Genomic DNA, 23,507 nt, shown 5'->3' with positions numbered 1-23,507 from the left:
ACTGATGAAATGAAGAATGTACTGTACTTTACACGTCCTGATAATACAAAACAACACTGTAGATTGAATACTGTACAGACTTACAGTCTGGCCCACTGATACAACTGGGAAAAGATCTAGTGAAGATGTTTAAAAAAAATTAAAGTTTCCAACATACAAAATGTACTGTATTCTGTATTCCATAACCCCTCCTGAACCCTGGTGTCCTTCCCTGACACCTCCTGACCCACCATGTAATTCCCTGACACCTCCTGACCTACCTTGTATGTCCTTGACACCTCCTGATCCACCCTGTACTTTCCAAACACCCCTGACCCACACTGTACTTACCAGACATCTCCTGACCATCCTGTAATTCCCAGATACCTCCTGATTCACCCTGTCCCTCCCAGACACCACCTGACCCCACCATGTATTTCCATGATAACTCCTGACCCACAATATCCTTCCATAACACTCCCCGATCCATCCTGTCCCTCCCAGACACTTCTTCATCCACCATGTACTTCCCTGACCCACCTTGTACAGTCACCCCACAAAAGTCCTGCTGCCTCTCCTCCTGAACCACAAACTTGGAGATTCAGACTCATGAACCCGAAGCATTTAAAAACAGAATAATGCACCAGTGTATACTGTTTTGGGTTCACGAGTCTGAATTTTGTGGTACATGAACAGTAGAGGCGACAGGACTTTTGTGGGTGACTGTACTTCCCTGATATCTCCTAACCCACCCTGTGTTTCATGAATACCTCCTGACCCACCCTGTCATTTTCTGACACCTCCTAACCCACCCTTTGTTTCCTAAACAATTTTTGACCCACCCTGTACTCCACTAACACCCCCGGCACTACCCTGTGCTTCCCAAACACATCGACTCACCCTGCTGACCCAACCTGTACTTTCCTGAACATTGCTGACCACCCTGACCTCCCCAGGCAAATTGCTGACCCCCCTGTCCTCCCCCAAGCAAATTGCTGACCCACCCCATGCCTCCCTGGTAATTGCTGATCCACCCTGTGCCTCCCTGGCAAATGTTGACCCACCCTGTGCCTCACTGGCAACTGTTGACCCACCCTGTGCCTCCCTGGCAACTGCTGACCCACCCTGTGCCTCCCTGGTAACTCTTGACCCACCCTGTGCCTCCCTGGTAACTGTTGACCCACCCTGTGCCTCCCTGGCAACTGTTGACCCACCCTGTGCCTCCTGGCAACTGTTGACCCACCCTGTGCCTCCCTGGCAACTGTTGACCCACCCTACCTCCTGGCAACTGTTGACCCACCCTGTGCCTCCCCTGGCAACTGTTGCCTTGACCCACCCCTGTGCCTCCCTGGTAACTGTTGACCCACCCTGTGCCTCCCTGGGTGACCCAAGCCTCCTGGTGACCCACCCGTGCCTCCCCTGGCACTTGGACCCACCCTGTGCCTCCCTGGTAACTGCTGTGCCTCCCTGGTAACTGTTGACCCACCCGTGCCTCCCTGGCAGCTGTTGACCCACCCTGTGCCTTTCTATTTCACCCTGGTCCACCCACAACTAAAATTTCCCTGATTATCCATGAACAGCTGATGCTCCCCTGACCTCCCATAATAAATACTCCCCTGACCTCCCTTAATAAATACTCCCATGACCTCTCTTAATAAATACTCCCATGACCTCTCTTAATATATACTCCCCTGACCTCCCTTAATAAATACTCCCCTGACCTCCCTTAATATATACTCCCTGACCTCCTTAATAAATTTATGACCTCTAATATATACTCCCTCTCCCTTAATAAATATGACCTCCTTAATAAATACTCCCATGACCTCCCTTAATAAATACTCCCATGACCTCCCTTAATAAATACTCCCCTGACCTCCCTTAATAAATACTCCCATGACCTCCCTTAATAAATACTCCCATGACCTCCCTTAATAAATACGCCCATGACCTCCCTTAATATATACTCCCCTGACCTCTACTGCCATATATAATGCTCCCATAACTCCCTTTATATTTCCCCCAATTCTCCTATGGCCTCTCATAACTCACCAATCCTCCTATTACGAATCGCCAAATACTCATATGACCTCTAATGGCTCACCTAATTCTCCTACGACCACTCATGAATTACCAATCCTCATATTACCTATCACCACTCACCAAATAGTCCTTTGGCCTCACATGACTCACCCAATTTTCCTATGGCCTCTTATGACTCACCCAATTTTCCTATGACCTCTCATGACTCAATGCTCTAAAGACTCTCAGTGTGTGGTGACCCACCTTGTGTTCCACTGCCCATCCTGCGTGCTTTATAGAGTCAGCGAGGGCTAGTTGTGCTTGGCGAACGTGGGTGGCCAGCCGGGTCTCGAAGAGCTTGGCCTTGAGCCGTCCGAAGGCTGCCCTCGAGCCCTCTGACCGTGTCCAGGGTGCGAGTGTTCCGGGGCCGCCCCCTTGATTGGATGACTCCTCTTCGTCGTCATCTTCGTCAAGGCAAGTCCTCAGCCTACCTCTGCCCACACTTATTTCCAAGTCAGCCATATTCCTCTCCTTCCTACTGTCCAATCACGTTCGTCTCTTCCTCCTGCTACCCAATCACTGCTGACTGAGGCTTCTGATGCCCAATCAGTCGACTGAGGCTCTTACTGCCTAACCACTATCGAATGAGTTTCCTGATGCCCAATCACCTTCTCACAGCCTCCGGTTTCGTATCACTATACTTTCCGTGCCTCACTGTACCGGTGATCCCCACCGCGCTTCACTGCATCACCGCCCCTCGCCGTGCCGTTCTCTATCTCACTGTTCCAATACTCATCTCGGTTTTCACCAAGCCAGGGCGTAGTGCAAAGGTCGATTTCACTACAATTATACAAGCGGGTGTAATGTCACCAACATCCTGTATGGGAGGATATTGGTCAGTGTAAGTCGCTCGGCCATCATGTGCCTTCAGCACAAGAAACACCATCACACATCACGGAGGCGCCTCACACCAGGGTCCCCACCGGCTGCTGCCACCAGCACGAGCAGCAACAGCTGACTGGCCGGCCACGCGGCGGCGGCAACGCCCAGCTGGCGGTGAGGGAGTGCGACACAAAACAAAAACAGAATGACACGCCCGTCACTGTACATCCCACCTGTACACATCCGCTGTACAGTCGGCTCATGTTATCCTCAACGCTCTGTAGGAAGGATGTCCGGCTCAGGGGCTACCCGCCCACGGACCCTACTGCCGGGACACCCTAGTGGGCGGCAGTCCTCTGTTACATAACCTGCGGTGTACCGCTTTGTACCCCCATCTACATATGTCATGTACACCACACCCCCACAATCCCCATCTACCGCCCTACACGGCAACGCACTACACACCTCACTATATTACCAGATCAATATTGTAAACTGCTTGTGGCTGCCTCACGTCTCCCCGTTACCCCCTCCTTCCCTTCTCCCCCCTACCGTCACGCCCTGGTATCACGCACCTCCTTAATCACCTCCCCTCCCCCTTACCTCCTCAACCCCCCCCCCATCTTCCTTTGACCTGACAAGAGGTTACAGTACGGCCCCAGGTCACGATAACCAGATTCAAGAATGTCATCAGGTCCACTGCTCCTCCCCAACCCAGTGAACTACCTTGGTTTTACCCCGTCTCCTCCCTCCCCCAATAGCATGCGGTAGCCCCCACCCTCCCGCCACTGTCCCACCCACACGTATAGGAGCAGAGAGTGGCGAACAGTAAAGAGACAGTCTGTACCTGAGTCATTATGTCTGTGTCTACAATACCTATTTGCCCACCTACACCACCGTCCACTGAAAACACACCCACCTACACCATCATCCGTTGGGGACACACCCACTGAGGACACATCCACCTACACCAACTGAGGACACACACCTACATCAACACCACTGAGGACACACCCACCTACACCATCACCTGTTGGGGACACACCCGCCTACATCACCCACTGAGGACACACCCACCTACATCAACACCCACTGGGGACACACCCACTGAGGACACTCACCCACCTACATCAGCACCCACTGAGGACACTCACCCACCTACATCAACACCACTGAGGACACATCAACACCCACTGAGGACACACCACCTACATCAACACCCACTGAGGACACACCCACTACATCAACACCCACTGAGGACACTCACCCACCTACATCAACACCCACTGAGGACACACCCACCTACATCAACACCCACTGAGGACACTCACCCACCTACATCAGCACCCACTGAGGACACACCCACCTACATCAACACCCACTGAGGACACACCCACCTACATCAACACCCACTGAGGACACACCCACCTACATCACCCACACACCCACCTACATCAACACCCACTGAGGACACACCCACCTACATCAACACCCACTGAGGACACTCACCCACCTACATCAACACCCACTGAGGACACACCCACCTACATCAACACCCACTGAGGACACACCCACCTACATCAACACCCACTGAGGACACTCACCCACCTACACCAGGTCACCCACATACACCCAGGTTACTCGCATACACTCATGGCTCTCCCAATGGGTCAAGGTGAGTAAATACAAATAGGATGACCAGGTCAGGGAGAAAGTGCTGAGGAGGGGGTCAAGAAGAAGAGAAAAGTAGGATAAATGATAGGAAGAGGAGGAATAAGAAGACGACGAATGTGGTAGGAAGAATAATAATAAGAAACATAAAAAAAGGAAGGGAAGATGACAACAAAGGTGATAGTAAGGGGATGCCGAGAAGCAATAAAAGATGGAAGAAGAGGAAGAAACAGGCGAAAACGACGCTGAAGAATAAAATGGCAGAGAGGAGATGGCAAGGGATAATAAAAAGAAGAAAAATAGGAGACGAAATATGAGTTATGAGAAATAATGAGGAGGAGGAGGATCGTCAGCCACGGCCATATTCCTCTCACCTCCCAAATATGGTTATCGTCACTTTCTACCTCACTCACACCCCACATTCCCTCTCCCTTACCTTCCCTCTTTCTCTCACCTTCCCGTTCCCCACACATTCTCTCACATCTAGCCCTTCCACCTCTCTACCTGACAACCTTTATCCCCTTTCCCACAGTCACTTCCCCTATCCCACACTAACTTCCACCTCTCATCGACACCTCACCCTCTCCCACCCTCTCATCGTCACCTCCCTCTCCCCCCCTCTCATCGTCACCTCCACATCCCCTCTCCCACCCACTCATCGTCACCTTCCCCTCCCCACTCACTCATCGTCACCCCCCTCTCATCATCACCTTCCTCTCTCCCACTCACTCATCGTCACCCCCCCTCTCATCATCACCTTCCTCTCTCCCACTCACTCATCGTCACCTCTTCAACAGTGGCCTTGGGAGCTCTCAAACGATGAGTTTAAGAGCATCAGTACAGTGTGGTCATAGTGTACACAGTGTGAAGGTCTGGTTACACATGATGATCTCCTTCCTTCATTATCACCACCTGTTACCACCATCAGCTGTCAGGACTCCTCACCAGCTTTCACTAAGTGTCACCATCACCGTAATTACATAATCATCAAATAAGCGGCGTCATTACCGTAATTACTTGCTGTCTGTGTTAATTAGTATCGTTCTCCACGGCTATTACCAGTATCACTCCTTGTCTACCCAACCACCAGCTGTCTACACCAATACCAGCTGTCTACAACATCAGGAGGAAGATAGTAATGATATAAGATAAATAAAGAGGATAAAGAGGTGAGGAGGAAAGGAATTGGGAAGAATAAGAATATATGAAAGGTGGGAGGAGGAGAAGCAGGAGGGAGAAGGGAAAGAAAAGACGAAAGAAGAGGAGAGGAAAACAAAGAGAAAAATGAGACATGGAAGAGAAATAGAACAAATACATAATAGAAAGAGAATAAGGAGAGGAGGAGAAGGAAGGGAAGAAGGTGGTGATGAAGGATGAGAAGAAAAGGAGGAGGATGAGAAGAAAACGTCCAATAAGAGAAGGTAGAGGAAAAGGGAATAACAAAAGAGGAGAATGATGAGAAGAGGAGAAGGATGAAGAGAGAAAGGATAGTCAGAGGAGGAAGAGAAAAAGGGGAAAAATATGGGAGAAAAAAAATTAGAAGATGAGAAAAAAAAATAGTATTAGTAGTAGTCGTTGAAGGAGAAGAAAGTAGTAGTAGTAAGAAGAGGAGGTGGAGGAGGGGTCACAGCTGCAGGAGACAGGAGCAGCCACTCACGTCCTTGATCTCATTGTCTGGGTGAGAGCTGTGTGTTTTTCCCGTGTGTATGTCTGTGTATGTGTGTGTGTCTGTGTATGTGTGTGTGAAGATCAAGCACCTCTACCCTTCACTTAGTGCCCACTTAAACCACTAACTGCTGCCCTCTTGTTCGTCTAGTGCTCCTTGTTCCTCCTCTAGTGCCTCTTGTTCCTCCTCTACTGCCCCTTGTTCCTCCTCTAGTGCTCCTTGTTCCTCTAGTGCACCTTGTTCCTCCTCTAGTGCTCTTTGTTCCTCTAGTGCACCTTGTTCCTCCTCTAGTGCTCCTTGTTCCTCTAGTGCTCCTTGTTCCTCCTCTAATGCCTTGTTCTTCCTCTAGTGCTCCTTGTTCCTACTCTACTGCCCCTTGTTCCTCCTCTAGTGCTCCTTGTTCCTCCTCTAGTGCTCCTTGTTCCTCCTCTAGTGCACCTTGTTCCTCCTCTAGTGCTTTGTTCCTCCTCTAGTGCACCTTGTTCCTCCTCTAGTGCCCCTTGTTCCTTCACTAGTCTCGTCCTCCCTCCACCATTACCCTAGTGGTTGAAGGTCTCCTCTCACCCACTACCCAACACACCTCATGAATTCCACTAATTACCTGTGACCGAGTCTGCCCCACCACCACCACCCGGGTACCAGCCCTATAAGACGGAAGATCTCCCCGTCGTATTCCCTGGAGTGGAACTTTTTACCAAGTCAACGGAGGAAAGGTATTTTGCTTCGTCAAGGGGAACCGTTACCATTGATATGACAGTAGCAATACTAAGGATATCATAACATTAATAATAAACACCAACAACAATGATAAAATAATAATAATAATAGTAATAATGTAACAATAAAGCTGCAAGTCCTACTACTATCACTACTACTGCTGCTACTACTGACGGTGATTATGATGAAAATAATAATAAACTTCACTTCTGTCCATTGAATAGCCTACATAAACACACCTAACCCTCACCTCACACATTTTTCTTAGCTGAGATCTGGACAAGTCTTATTTCTCCTGAGAATTGTTACCCCATCACGACTCAAAAGACAAACGGATGAAAATAGACATGAAAGAAAAACATAACAGTATATCTTAGTTTACTTGTCCCAGTTGTTTACGTGTTGGGGTAGTTTCTTTACTATTGTTCCAGCTGTTTACGTGTTGCCCCAAGTACAAGACACAGCTGATTGTGGACCCCCAAGTACAAGCTTCACCTGCTCTGACCCATTTACAAGGATTAGTTACAAGTGTATTAAAGTTTGACGAAGATGTCATTAGCTGTGAAACGGAGGAGGCGGCTGAGAGAGGGAGGAGGGGGAGAGAAAAGATCAGATGAGAAAGGGAGGAGGAAGGGGAAGATCAGGTGAGAGAGGGAGGAAGGGATCAGGTGAGAGAGGGGAAGGAGGAAGAGATCAGGTGAGAAAGGGAGGAGAAGGAAAGGGACTTATCACGAGAGAGGAGGAGGGACAGTGAGAGGTGAGGGGCATGGGGTTTATGACCTCCAGCAGTTGGAGGGAAGGAAAGGGGGTTAGGGGAAGGAAGGGGGTTAGGAGGAAAGGAAGGGGTTAGGAGGGGTTAGGGGGAAGGAAGGGGGTTAGGAGGGGGTTAGGAGGGAAGGGAGGGGTTAGGAGGGAAGGAGGGGGGTTAGGGGAAGGAAGGGGTTAGGGTTAGAGGAAGGGGTTAGGAGGAAAAGGGGTTAGGAGGGAAGGGAGGGTTAGGAGGGAAGGGAGGGGTTAGGAGGGAAGGAGGGGTTAGGAGGGAAGGAGGGGGGTTGGAGGAAGGGAGGGGTTAGGAGGGAAGGAGGTTGGTGGGGAAGGGAGGGTTGGTGGGGAAGGGAGGGGGTTGGTGGGGAAGGAGGGGTTTAGGTGGGGAAGGAGGAGGTTAGGAGGAAGGAGGAGGGAGGAGGAAGGAGGAAGGGAGGGTTAGGGGAAGGGAGGGGGTTAGGAAGGGAGGGGTTAGGAGGGAAGGGTGGGGGTTAGGAGGAAGGGTGGGGGTTAGGGAGGGAAGGGAGGGTTAGGGAAGGAGTGTATGGAGGGAGGGAGGAGTATGTGGAGGGAAGATTGAGGGGGGTGAATTTTTTTTTTTTTTTTAGAGAGAGAAAGAAGAGGTGAAAAAGGATTAGAGGTGGGGGAAGGAAGTTATAGTTCGGAAATTGAAGAAGTTTAGGAGGAGGTAAGAGAGGTGGGCTGACTATGGCGCAGCACATTAACCAGGACCTGTATTGGGTGCCAACCTCACCCTGCACCCCCAGCTACCAGCACCACTCAACAGGGGTATGGAAAGGGAAGGGAGGATGAGGTGGGAAGGGAAAGGGGGTTCAGTAAGGAGGAAAGGGAGGGTTCAGTAAGGAAGGGAGGGCAGTGACAGTGAGGAGGGGAGAGTGAGGATGGGGAGCAAGAGGGCAGGATTGGGGCAATATGGAGAGGAAGGATGGGGAGGGAAATGGGGGAGGGAAATGGGGGGCGAAAAGACAGTGAAGAAAGGGAGGGAGAGGGAAGAAGACAAAGTTAAGAAGGAAGGGGAAATAATTGAAAGTAAGAGGAAAGGAAGAGGGAAATGAGAAAGGGGGACGGGAAGGATTCAAAGTGTGGGAAAGGGTGGGAGAGGAGGGGAGTGAAGAAGAGGGGACTGAGAGTAAGAGGGGGTTGGGATGGATAAGGGAGAGAGAGAGAGCGCACACACAAACAAAATCAACCAGGTAGATAGATGGAGACCTGTTGGGTAATGTAGAGCGATTACGGATGATCAGTGAGTGTCGGGGTCGATTCTAACACACCAAATGGCGTTTTCTCTCTCTCCACAAACGTCATGGAGGAAATGTTTTTGTTCTCACTGCGTTTCTATCATGATGAGAGAGACTGGGTGGTGAAATATGGGAGGGAAGAGGGTACAGAGAGGAAAACACACTTAGAGAGAGAGAGAGAGAGAGAGAGAGAGAGAGAGAGAGAGAGAGAGAGAGAGGAACACGCACACACATAAAGAGGGACTAATAAAGGAGAGTTAAAAAGGTAATGGATATTAAGAACGATGAACGGGAGAAGGAATAAGAGAGGACTAAGGGGCGAAAGGGTGAGGAAAACAATGAAGTGTGAGGGACTGAAAAATGGAAATGTAAAGATGAGATAAAGAAAGAAAGAGAGGGAGGGAGGAGGCGTAGAGGACAAAGCAAGAGTGAACACAAGGTGGTGGTGCAGGAGGATGGGGGGAGGGAGGGGGTTGTGAGGGTAGTGTGGCTCTCAGCTGGTTACTAAAGGGACACACTCCCTCACTCGGGATCAATCACACTCACAACCAATAACAAAACGTAGCTCCTCCCTCATAACCCACAACATGTTGCATCTGCGTCTCAACCGAGTCTTCCCTCCCCATCACAATATTTACCCCCATGTTACTATGGCCACTGACACCTTGGTTGTTCCGCTGTACTGTACACACAACGCCCCCCACACACACACACATAAAAGTGTTTGTTACTCGTAGTAACAAAGACCACACATGGCCCTACTTTCAGAATTATATCAAGTCACAGTTCAAATAATACCTAAAGTGTATCTAGGAATTTGTTCGAAAAATTTTCCACAGAGGACATCCTAATGGTAAACAGTGAGCTCGTGTTATGAACGGAAACTACCGCCACCAGACAACACACGGTCACCAGAGCACCACCGCCGCACCTTCACTCACTGACGACCACAACACCACTGACGTGTCTGGCACTATGCCACTTGCCTGGCGCTTGCTTCCCGCCCACTCTGGATGGCTACTTCCCGCCCACCCTGAGAATTTCCTGACACGGGCTTTTCTTTCCACCAAATACCTTCTCCCTACCTTTAATAAATGACTTATAGCTAATACAGTACTGAGGCAAACCATGACTTAAAAATTTAAGAGGTACAGCTGTGGTGAAGGGTACAACTGGGTGAAGGATACAGCTATGGTAAAGGGTACAGCTGCAGTGAAGGGTACAACTGCGGTGAAGGGTACAACTGAGGTGAAGGGTACAGCTGCAGTGAAGGATACAGCTGCAGTGAAGGGTACAACTGCGGTGAAGGGTACAACTGAGGTGAAGGGTACAGCTGCAGTGAAGGATACAGCTGCAGTGAAGGGTACAACTGCGGTGAAGGGTACAGCTGCAGTGAAGGGTACAGCTGCAGTAGCTGCAGTGAAGGGTACAACTGCAGTGAAGGGTGAAGAGGTGAACAGCTGCAGTGAAGGATACAGCTGCAGTACAACTGCGGTGAAGGGTACAACTGCGGTGAAGGGTACAGTTGCAGTGAAGGGTACAGCTGCAGCGAAGGGTACAACTGCGGTGAAGGTCTGCAGCTGCAGCTGCAGTGGAGGGGTACAACTGCAGTGAAGGGGTACAACTGCGGTGAAGGGTACAGCTGAGAGAAGGGTACAGCTGTGGTGAAGGGTACAGCTGAGAGAAGGGTACAGCTGTGGTGAAGGGTACAGCTGAGAGAAGGGTACAGCTGTGGTAAAGAGTACAGCTGGGTGAAGGGTTTAGCTGCAGTGAAGGGCACAGCTGTGGTGAAGGATACAGCTGGGTAAAGAGGACAGCTGGTATGAAAGGTAAAGCTGTGTTTAGGAGGAGGGGGGATAACTGGGATGGGAGGGATAACTAGGGTGGGAGAGGGATAACTGGAATGGGAGGGATAACTGGGATGGAAGGGGGATAACTGGGATGGAAGGGGATAACTGGGATGGAAGGGGGATAACTGGGGTGGGAGAGGTATAACTGGGATGGGAGGGGATAAGGATAACTGGGGTGAGAGGGGGATAACTGGGGAGAGTGGGATAACTGGGGTGAGAGGGGGATAACTGGGGAGAGTGGGATAACTGGGGTGAGAGGGGGATAACTGGGGTGAGTGGGATAACTGGGATGAGAGGAGGATAACTGGAGAAGGTCCTACCAAGTGTTTCACGTGGCAGCTGGTAGTGTCAAGGCCGCCTGGGTTTACCTGCTACCGACACTGAAAATTACGCAAATAAGAAGTGTATCTATGTGATAATTTTTCGTCATACAAGTTTTAATATTATTACTATTAATTCTTACCATTACAGTAATAATGCTTCCCCCTATCGTTTTGCGTAAATTTTTTATTTGAGCTGTAATGTGGCTATTTCCAGTTCTAATAGGCTACTTCTCACTATAAACTTGGCTACTTCCAGCTGTAATTTGGCTTCTTCCACCTCTAATGTGGCTACTTCTGACCCTGCCCCACATCCCTACTTCCTGGTCTCCGGGGTAGTAGTTGCCGAATATGTGGAGACTCGTCCCGGCCGGCTACTTCCCGACCACCCTAAAAAGCCACACGTCACTATTAGTTATTTCTCACTACCTTCCCGCCTTATTTACCAGTAAGAAGCCTCTAATGTCTTTTTTTAAACATCTCTACATCTCGATTTTGTTATTTTTCGCTATCTCTCCGGCTATCCCCACATACATCTGGCTACTTTTCCAACATTAGACTATTCCAAGATACAACTACGTCCCTTGACACTTCCCTGATACTTGTGTACTTTCCAAAACAACTCATTGCTTTTCCATCCATTTGGGATACTTCCCTAGACACCTGGTACTATCCAAGACATCTGACTAGTACTAAAGACACCAGGCTACTTCCCAAGATGACTGGCCACTTTTCTAAATATTAGGCTACTTCCTGTTATATCTAACTTTTCCTGATAATCTGACTACTTTCCTTTACCCATGGATATTTACTTCGACAGCTCGCTTGTTTCCCAGGTGAATGGATACTTTCCTTAGTTTTCCAGTTACTTTCCTGAACACACTTCCTATGGTCTGACTACTTCATTGCACACCTAACTACTTTCCTAAACATATACATGGCTATTTACCTGTACACCAGGATACTTTCCTATGCACATGGCAACTTTCCATACGCCTAGCCATTTCCCTACACATCTTGCTATTTTCCAACACACTCGACTACCCTATACACATGGCTACTTTCCTATATACCTGGCTATTTTCTAATACATCTGACTACTTTCCTAAACACCTGGGTACTTTCATACACACCTAGCTACTGTCCTACACACCTGGTTACTTTCTTTTATACCAGGCTACTTTTCACCACAACTGACAAGTATCTAACACACTTGACTATTTCCTAAGTGGCCAAATAAAATCCTAAAACAAAAGGTCACTTCCTCAGGAGGCTGGCTGTTTTTTGTGCTAAATAACTACTTTTCACCCCACTTGGATGCTTCCTACATCACCTGCTAATTTACCACCGTATCTGGGCATATCCTACACAACTTGGCTATTTTTAGCTCCTTGGGGCTACTTCTTGCATAAAATGGCTATTTTCACCCCTAACATTCCACTACATTTACCTCTTTCCTATATATTTTTATAACTTATCCATCAAGCTTAACTGATCTACATTCAAGTAAGTGATGTAATCAAAAATATATACAGCTCCTCCCCGACTTATGACCTACTTGACTTACAACCTGCCTCAGTCGTACCAAAATTTGGTCGAATTACGTATTTTCGAGTCTCAAAGTCAGTACACAGACAAAATTTTCGTTTGTAATTCACTTTAAAATAGCTGGCAAGCTTAAAAGTGAGTATTTTGTGGTGCTGAGAAGAAAAAGAGACACCCATTTTAGATTTTCTATGTATTATTTAAACATTTCCGACTTACAACCTGGATGTCGGTCCCTAACCCAGTCGTAAGTCGGGGAGGAGCTGTAGTAAACTCTACTTTAAAATAATGAGTACTGGGCTCAGATTCACCAAAACTGCTGAGATACAAAGTTAGTAAGTTCTGGGAGATCTGAAGTCCATACGAACTCCCGCGAGTGCGATTCACTCAAGGTTCATAACTGAGGTGTAGTGGTCGTACGAACTCTATAAATAGTTCTTAAAATGCCGACAGGGACTGATACATAACTGAATAGGAGACGTAAGCCAATCATGGCATAACAAAATTCGACCCTGCAAGGTGCACTTGCAATAAAAACTGCTGCAAGCTCTGCAAACTCTGCAAGCTTCATAGTAAAAGTCTGAAAGAAGGTCCTTCGTATGTGTGCCACATATGAAATGAAAAATATACCTTTCAAGGCACTATAACTCACAAATATCTTGGTATGGCTAAGACCAAGTTTAGCAAGCTATTCTGCCAAGTATCCATGAACTACCCATGACTTATTTCTGTGCGCCAACAGTAATCTACACAGGAGCTTTTGGTAATGGATAAGCAATTTACAGCCAAAATGTTCAATTAAATAATACCCAACTCAATCTAAGTTAATCAAACCTAATAAAAAAGGGGGATAAAAATTAACAGTGGTATAGCATTTTTCTGATAAAAAAGAATAATGTTCATAGGTTTTATATCTGATACATTCTGTAGTGATGTTTTTTGCTACAAAATTAATGAAATGTATCTTACCGTAACATAACCTACAGTAACCTTACCTAATCTTACCTTACCTATCCTTACTTTACCTAATCTAACCCAAGAAAGTCACAATGCACATGGCAAAAAATTAAGTTCTCTAGAAAAAATTAAACGACTTTTTAAAAAATACGTACTGTACGTTTGCAAAGAAAACAAACTTTTTTACATTCATTTCTCCAATATATCTATAAATCTGTTAATGATATATAAACATAGCTTAGGATATCACTATTATGCATTTTAACCTTTGATTATCTCTGCGAATGCATTATAAAAATGGAAAGGTTAGGTGGGGTAAGATAAGTTAGGTTAGGTTAGGTAAGACATGTTAAGGTTAAGTTAGGTTAGGTAAAGGTTATGTTAGGGTAAGGTACATTTCAATAAATTTGTGGCAAAAAACTACTGATTGTATTAAATCAAGAACCTATGAAAAAATATTTTTTGTTAGAAAAAATGTGATGACACTTCTGCAATTTTATATATATATATATATATATATATATATATATATATATATATATATATATATATATATATATATATATATATATATATATATATATATATATATATATATATATATATATATATATATATATATATATATATATATATATATATATATATATATATATATATAAAACAATGAGCCATGAACTTTATCTACGGGTATAAACATGCCAAAAGTCATGGTCTTCATTTTTTTTTATATTAACAAGTCAGTGTGACCTTCAGAGTACTGTACACAAGTCACTCTTCCTGGTTGCAATACAGAACTATTAAATCCTGTGGACAAATTTCATACGTATGTTAAAAACCCATGATAAAGTCCACCAAATTTATTGCCCTTTTGACCATGATAAACAATGTGTGTGTGTGTGTGTGTGTTAAAGAAAAATATAAACCACATCATGTAAAAATACAATTATGCTTTATGTACAAACATTAAAAAAAAAATCATTGTATATGTTGCTAAAGTGAGTATACAACTGAAATTCAGGCAATGTGACCTTTAAATTAAGGTTCAGTGAGTAGGGTCAAACTTATCTTTTTTTTATGAGTTCTAGACAAGTGTGTCTGGTAAAAGTCACTTGTTTAGACTAATACCTAGCTCTTCCAATTACTCATGGGTAGCTCTGCTATCAAAATAGTAATCTTATCATCATTGTAATAATTTAACATTCTTTATCAATTACAAGTTGGACAAGAAAAAGGGAACTATGTAGTGTAGTGTACTCACAGCACATGAGCTCTATAAAAAATAGACTGTTTTATTATCTTTACTTCACCTTCTGGTTACCTCAGAAAGGTCAAACAATGTCAGTGACTGCTTAAATGCAATATCATCAGACATCTTACCTACAATAACATGTTCAGTATGTGCCATGACACAGAACTGGAGTATTAAAAATGAAGACTTGCTGTGCTTATAAAGTTTACATCTACAGACAGACATATCTAGGCACACTCTCTATGTAGTCTTATTCAGTTCACATTGAGTTAATGGTAATGCTTTTCCTGAATGAATCTCAGCCATAAGTTATAAACAAGTACAGCATAGGGCAACATAATAGAGCACTCTTACAAATCCCCACATCAGACCTGCACCACTGAAATATAAAAGATCAGAAACTTTTCATGTACGCCGGGTGGACTGTAACATATAATCACTGTACTGTAGTACATTTTTACCAAATAACAAAGCTTTTATGACACTAATTCATTCCCAAAGATAAATAAAACGATCATCAAATGCTGTATCAGTAAATACATGAAATTAATTCAGACAATGAGTAAGGTAGAACAGTAATATCAGCCAAATGATACTGTGAATGGGGGAAATGATGAGATGAGGTCGAATTCAGCACAATAATAAAATAAAATAAAATTATTTTCTACTACAGTATAAGATGAGAGGAAAGTCTGGTTGATAATGGATCAAGATGTTAAATGAATATCTACAGTACAGTACGTTGTCAGTGCTGTCAAACACATTCTGTACTTTCAAGTTACCGAGGGAAGAAGGCCAAGTGGCCTGTATAGGATCCCTCCATTGCTCTTGACAATTTTGTTAGTGCTAGGAATGATGACAAAACTAAATTAGGCAGGGGGTTAAAACCTAAACGCTACAAAGGGAGGACTCAGATCACGACTAACTTAAAGGTCTACCACGCAAACAGTAGAAGTATGAAAAACGAAATCAGGGCGTTGATATATACCGAAAAAAACAATATACAGTAATAACATTCACCGAAACATGGATAAACTTACTCACTTGAATTACCTGTCGAATACGAAATTGCAGGTTACAAATTATTCCATACCGATAGGCAGATTAGGAAAGGAGGCGGAGTAGCAATCTATGTCAGGAATAATCTCAAGTGTGGAATAAATAAGTTAATAAAAACTGAACTGAATACAGGAACAGTTTGGATAGAATTAACCGATGGTACGTAAAAATTAATCATAGGAGTAATATATAGACCTCCTAATCTTGATAGAGTTAATGAGCGACTAATTTGGGATGAAGTAAGCAGGGCAGCCAGACATAGGAAAGTCTGTATAATAGGCGGCTTTAACTTTAGTCAAATAGATTGGATGGACCTTACGGGTAACTCTGAATCAGAGGATTTTCTTGGACCAGTTTAGGACTGTTTCCTAAGTCAACATATAGCTGAACCCACCTGGGGTAATAATATACTTGATTTAGTTCTGTCAAACAGAGAAAACCTCATTAGTAATATCAAGGCAGGGAATGAACTAACTAACAGCGATCACAAAGAAGTAAGATTCAAATTAGAATTTAATGGCAGTCACGAGGAAAATTCCATTACAGTCCCAATTTCAGATAAGCAAACTTTGATAATTTGAAAAGGCAGCAGAGAGAAGGGGTATGACGTTTGGGTGTGAATTACATGACCTCACGTGAGGCGACCTTCACTGAGGGCTACCTCACTTTACCTGGAGATCTGACAATGATAACCTCACAAAATGTGAAGGTTGGGGATGACCTGATCATGAGATCTGAGGTTGAAAACAATTTAAATAATGAGTTACTTAATGCACAAAGGCAGAGCATACCATACAGAAAACTCAAATCAAACAAAGACCTCAAATGGATAAATTATTATTTAAAGATTATTATTGGACAAAGGAAGGCTATAGGTAGGAGAATAAATCATGGTGAAGTTTACCTCCGAGATTATTATAAAGTATTGGCAGGCAGGCTTAAGACCGAGATAAGAAAAGCAGAGGAATAATGAACTGAAGGTAGCAAGGGAGGCGAATTCAAATTCCAAGGGATTCTTTCAAATATATCAAACTAAAACACGAGAGAATATTGGACCAATACAGTCAAGATACCAGCAAGCTAACTAATTTCAACTAATTTCTCTCAACCATCAAAGATTGTATTCCATCTTAGTATGTAGTTGTAGCTGGTTGGAGTTAAGTTTCTCCCCAGCGTGGACCTTGTCCACCATAGCCTCCTCAGTCAGCAAGACTAAATTTAAAATGTTGTCTCCCCTCATGGGTTCTGACATGTGTTGTGTGAGAAATGAGTCTTGAATGAGATCACAGTATTCTTCTCCCAAGGCTTGTGTAGTAAGATTCACCCAGTTTATTGGCATATGATTAAAATCTCCCATGATGAGGGCTTGTGCTCTGGATGCTGCTTGTATGGTCAGTGTGTGGAGAGTCTACGTCAGAGCACCATTGCTATGACCACAGTTATGTTGTTATTGCGAGTTTCAGGGGCTACTGTGATGTGGGTTGTACACTCTTTAAAAAAAATTTCTTTACAATTCTTGTGCGAAACAAAATGACACCATGAACGAATACTTTTGATAAAGGCCCAAGAGGCACACCTCACATTGGTAGCCCTAAGTGTGGATTGTTCAATTCGAAATTCATCGGAGCCCTCATGAATGATACTTTTTTACCGAGTGTACACTAACTTGTATAATTTTTGCTCTTTTTTAAACTTTCATTACGATACTGTACTATTTATATGCTTTCAATAATGCTTGTTTATGTGCCTACAATTTCAAGTTTTAATGTTACAGTGTAAAGTTAAAGCTACTTTTAGGGGTGAATCTAGTGATCTAAAAAGGCTCTTCACAGCCAGTTACAGAGGGTTTACTCTAAATTTTGTACATTTTAGGCCTGGTGCTCCAACCTCCAAAAGAACCCCTTACATGGCAACCCCCATGTCCCAACCATTGTTTGACAAATGGTCCCATATCTATATACTATATCTTCAAATGAGAAGGATTTTGATTGCCACAGATACTTTATGATTTAAAAAATATTTAATACAGTATCTAAAATGTGACTGCACAGAAGTTATGTCTTAAGAAGCTAAACTTCTGACTAAGCCAATTTCCACTGCCAGCAGTAGGTTGGGGCCTGGATAATGTATAAGAAGGCCAGCTACTATAACTAGAAACAAAAGAATACCATCAATACCTACTTAAGGAATCAAGTATTTACTTAACTCCTAGTCATCACTTTGACCCCCAAATTTTCATTTTACCAATATTCATTCATCACTAAAGTGGAGAATTCCCACAATATTATGCAACACATCTCAATACTATACCATAAAATGTACCAATTACTACACAACTTGGAATTGTAATTACCATTATAAATACACAGCACTGCACTATGAGAAGTGACTACAACTGTTGCACTAACCATCTCTAACAAGCTAAATATATAAAGGTACTATACTGTACAGTATTACTGTATGTAAGGGTGTAACAATAAATTCACAAGTTCTACAAATTTAACACGAAATATTCTCTCTTTCTATATAAAAAAGACAAACAAAACAATATATACAAAACAATGTACAAATGTATCTAACAATGTTAACTAAGTCATCAAGGTTTGGTGTTCATTTCTACTAAATTACAACCAATATTCTCAACAGTTTGCCTTCAAATAAAAAGCAATTGTAAAGATCAGCATTAGATTCTCCAATTAATACACTGATCAATGCTAATATACTGTATCTATTACAGAGCCAAAGTCAATGGAGCAACTATCTCTAATTACTATATTTATCTGTGCCATGAACAAGCCTACTCAAAACTACTGATCTGTACCATAAAGAGCACCTTGGTCTACATTGTACAACATCTCACCTCTATTTGATTTTCTTCTACAGCCTCTGATTGTGACCAATCAACCCCAGCAATAGCTGTGACTGTTGTAGTAAGGCCAGAAAGAGACTGAGGAATGCAAAATAAGAGAGAACACACAAAGAATAAGTATATAGATAGTTCTTCAAAAATGCAAGGTTAATCCTAAACTCATATTTCATGGCCAAGCCTGAATCAAGGAACTCGAGTATAGCCTGAAAATCCAGGGTTCCCGGGGCCTCTGATATTCTTAACTAGAACTAATTAAAAATCAGTTGACAATCCTATTAAAAACCCAATCCCCTTAAAAATATTAATAATATGATAATAATAAAAAAAAAGAGATCTACAAGGTGAAAGTTACCACTTCAAACAGAAGGCTAAGAGTCTTCACAATAACATGTGTACTTTTTGACTCACACATGACTGGATTACAAGTGTGTCATTTCACTGGTAGATTCCTCAGTTCCAGCTCACTTCAACAGCATCCACAGGAAGAAAGAGAATCTTGGCTATAAAACAGAATTTCAGGATAAATTCCTCAACAGCAGCCCAAGTAACTCAAGTATCTCATGTCAGCTAGAAATGGGAGGAAAGAGGCACAACAATTTCATGTGCTTGTGCAACATATGTACTCCCAAATAATTTACAAACAAAAGCATAGTAGAATGAAAGGAATAAACATTAAATTCTCTAAGGTTATGCAGCTCTGATATAAAGCTAACTATCAGCAAATACCGGTATGTGATAAAGCTAAGTATCAGCAAATACCGGTATGTGAAGTACACCTACAAGTAGGCCCTTTTCTCGAAATGAATACACACTAATAAGAAAGACCACTGAAGATGTAACACCTCTATGGTCATGTGACAACAGATTGCAACATCACTAAACCAGGACACTCCTAGCTCAGCTCGACACAAAATGCGTTCACGGAACTTTTAAGAATAAGGACAAGACAGGAGACTACTTCTTACCTCACTCTCAGATAAATCTATTGAACATTCAACTGTAAAATTGAATGGAAAACAAAATTTCATTAAGGCAAATGCTGCCCCTAATGTACATTTCCCTGAAAAGTTTCAGAAAAGCTGATCCCAATAACTAACTTGCATATCCTGAAAAATACATGAGATGTAATGAGCTAGGAGTTTGCAAGACCCAACACTGCAGAGACAAACTCTCAGAAAAAGAATAAATTAAGCAAGTGCCTCACATTCTATCAAAGAGATGGAGTGAAATGATGTCTGCTGTTGCTGCACAGTGGACTGGAATTAAGGGTAAGCCAATAAATAAATGCTTTATAGAAAAGTACAATAATACTGTATGTGGGCCAAGAAAGTCGCATGTTAGAATGGTAGAAGAGACTCCAAGCCTTCAGCCTAAAGTGGCAGCTTTTACCTCCCAGGAGTGCCTTGATATTAAATGGTTAATGTTGCAATGGGAAGGTCAACTAATTTTCAAAAACGTTCCAGTCAGCCATATCAAGAGATCCTGGGAAACCAGGGCTTTGAACCCTCAATCTTGTTTGTCTCTGAGTCAATGGTAACAGGTTATAAACATTACAAATGCAATTCATAACAAACATTCCTTTAGTGTTCCCATTTTTCTAAAAAGAAAAAAGAAAGAAAGAAGGGAAATATGATTGGCAAACAATATTAAAGAAATAAAATAATCACAAAAAGGTGAAAATCATATTCTTGGATAGAATAAATTACCAAATAATGTACAGGTATTACAATTGGCTACAGGCACAATAAATGATACTTAATAGATACAGCATTATCATTTTACATTTTTGTATTTAAATTGTATTGTGAACATAAATAAAACAAGTAGCACAGTACTGCACTGTGCAATTTTGAAAATTGGGAATTCTGATTTAAATATGCAACCAATGACAGCTTAATGGGTAAGTGTAGTTGTGTACAGTACATAATATGCTCTAAGAATTAACAATACCTTTTGTCTTATACAGTATACTGTACAGTACAGTACCTGAATTTCAACTTAATTCCAACAAAAAGCAATTAACAAAGCTCGTGAAATAATCAATCTATGGAATGCAATTAAGAGTCAAGTGAATCATATGACATCTGGAAGTGGTCTCAATCCCTAAGTGTGGCCAATGTACATACAGTATACACAGCTGTAGGGTATTGTGGTCAATGTATATGTACACCGTACTTTCCCGCCATGACTTTTAAAGGCCTACAGTATTACCTTCCCACGTTCCCAATGTTTATATCTTGAGTTATGGTGAGCCTAGGCAATGCATGGGTGTCAGAAAGTCTTGGGCCATTATGGAGAGTAGACCTAGTTATGTATGCAAACATACTGTCCGAAGGAAGCAGAAAAGATGCACAGTACAGTAGTACCTGGACTACAATTTGTTGCCCAAAATGTGGTGTAGGTCTGTGTCAGTAATTGCTTTGGTGGAGTTCCACACACTGAAATTCTTTTAATCACCGTGTGTATGTGTAGGAAAGGTGTAAGTACACTGTATTATTGTGAAAATGTCATTACTATATATATAAAATGATGTGTGTGTATGTGTATTTCATCTCATATTCTGTTCTGTAAAGAAATAATCTATTTTTGTTAGACACAAAGGTCTTGTGTAAGTTTGTTTGTCTGTCTGTCTGTGTATTCCATGATATATATGGTGTGAGATGTGTGTAGTAGGTCTAGGAGTACAGCTTATCTCGAGAGGTGAACACACAACTGTGTAAGGAGTTAGAAAAAATTATTATTTCAGTCTCTGGTAGAGTACTGTATATTATTTTTACAAATATTTGTGGACCATAATTAGCACAGACAGTGGGTAAAAGTTGTTCTATATTATATAATACAATGGACTACCATTAATGTTATTAAAAAATATATATAATATACAGAAAAACATAATTTTCATCCCTTCAAACAAAGTACCTGTACAGTATTCATGCTTCCTTGACACACAAACTCAGCCAACATCATGTGATAACCAGGCAACCCACTAAATCTAGTCCACCACTACGTGGAGTCTCCACCATAATATATCATTCTTGCATACAGTACGTTTTTACTACTACAGATATTTAATGAAAAAAAAAATAAAATCAAAAGTAACACCCGAAAACCCTGTATTTTGGGGGGCGCAGACAGTGTGTAGCAAAGTTTCAGAAAGCCGTTTGTTAAGGGTTAATAGAAAATTTGACAATCAACTTAATGTTAAGCTAGAAAATATCAGGAAAAATTATTTCTGAGTAAAACACAAAAATGGTTAACCTCAAGCTTTTCTTTCACTGTCAACCACTTTTTCGTTGTGCCTCTCCTCCCCATGGTTCCAGAGATATTTCACAAAGAAAGTGAGAAAATATCAATAAATCCTTCAACTATGTGATCACAACACACAAAGACAAAGGAACAGGCAAAATATGTGGGCAACACTTTCAAAGAGAACCCACACAATCGCTTGGGGAGTCACGTGACCAGTCAATCAGAGTTGTCCTGTGTGCCTCCAGAGCATTTGCAAGTATCAAACCACAAGAAAATTCACATGTACCAGAAGAGTACAGGCATTTTTAGAATCAGGGAGGTGGGCTGGATCTTCACATGAGTAAGTACATAAGAACGAAAACATCAGAAACACTGGATGGCTCTCAAATTTGGTTCCTGGAAATTTCTGGCTATGGGACATTCAGCTAAGGAATACTTTACTGATACGAGTATTAAATCCCCTCGTTTTCCATTTTCTGCAACTAAACAAATTATGCTCTTCTAAACAGGATTCATACAGCTTGTTCTGTACATACCAGGGAATCATCTTTTTGGCTCATCACTCACTATATTTTTCCATTTTCAATATTTTTTATACTAAGGAGTCCAATTTGGTACACGACATTCAATGAAAATATGCACTTAAGCCTTGTAGAGTGTATATATCTGTCCTAATTACTTCACTTAAGTACAGTACCTTCCAAACCGCGGAACAGAAAAATATGACATGCATTTTTGTCCACCTAAGGTAGAACAGAGTTCAGAACATATAATTACAAAATATTGTATAGAAATGAAATACCCCCTGTAAAAACAACACAGATATAGAACACTTGCCAACTTACCTTAGAGCCAAGGGTAGTGGCCTGAGTCGCTATTTCCTCTATCAGGTTGCCATCACGGACCTAGCGTTAAAAACATCAAAATAAAAGAAATCAACATTACAACATCAGCATGCTCTACTCTACACTTGACAGCATTCTACTGTACACTAAAAAAAATAAATCTACTTAAAGGTCTTTTTCCTGGTTGCTATACAAACCATTATTTTATAATTATGTCACTCTTTGTTACCTAGAGCCAATACCACCACAACAATAAGACAACAGCCTCACAACATATTCCTCATTCAATAATGACCTTAATCATATATGAAACAAATAATCAAGGAACAGTTTCCTTTACCCTATTCAACAATAAGCTACAATAAATCAGGTTGTGAATAATTTATCTCGTCAGCCTAATCTTAGTAACTCTCGACCAACTTGACCAAAAATGTGAGTAATCTTACTAGATGAATAAGCCATAACAATCTTAATAAATATTAAACCTTATCAATTCTAATGCACAGGCTTCACCCGGGTTCCAGTCCTGTAAATATTTTCGTAACACGAAATTCCATATCGCAAAACCATTTTTCCCATATACTGTACTGTACTTCCATT

The 23,507-nt window shown here is 42.6% G+C and overlaps 1 protein-coding gene across 3 annotated transcripts in view; it reads right to left on the bottom strand.

The window, feature by feature from the left end:
- The window catches only part of LOC121875751 (ADP-ribosylation factor GTPase-activating protein 1-like), a 48,376-nt gene that overhangs the window by 6,513 nt on the left and 18,356 nt on the right, over nucleotides 1-23,507 (bottom strand). For 2 of the 3 annotated variants that reach the window (XM_042380430.1, XM_042380432.1), the window contains exon 8: nucleotides 22,908-22,967. The exons of the other annotated variant lie outside the window; for it this stretch is intronic. In XM_042380430.1, the coding sequence (XP_042236364.1) occupies nucleotides 22,908-22,967 (60 nt within the window). The remainder of the gene's footprint in view (nucleotides 1-22,907; nucleotides 22,968-23,507) is intronic. 3 annotated transcript variants of the gene reach the window in all.

Source organism: Homarus americanus, unplaced genomic scaffold (genome assembly GCF_018991925.1).
Source record: "Homarus americanus isolate GMGI-L3 unplaced genomic scaffold, GMGI_Hamer_2.0 scaffold22250, whole genome shotgun sequence".
Taxonomy (NCBI): Eukaryota; Metazoa; Arthropoda; class Malacostraca; order Decapoda; family Nephropidae; genus Homarus; species Homarus americanus.
This window is presented reverse-complemented; position numbering and strand designations above follow the sequence as displayed.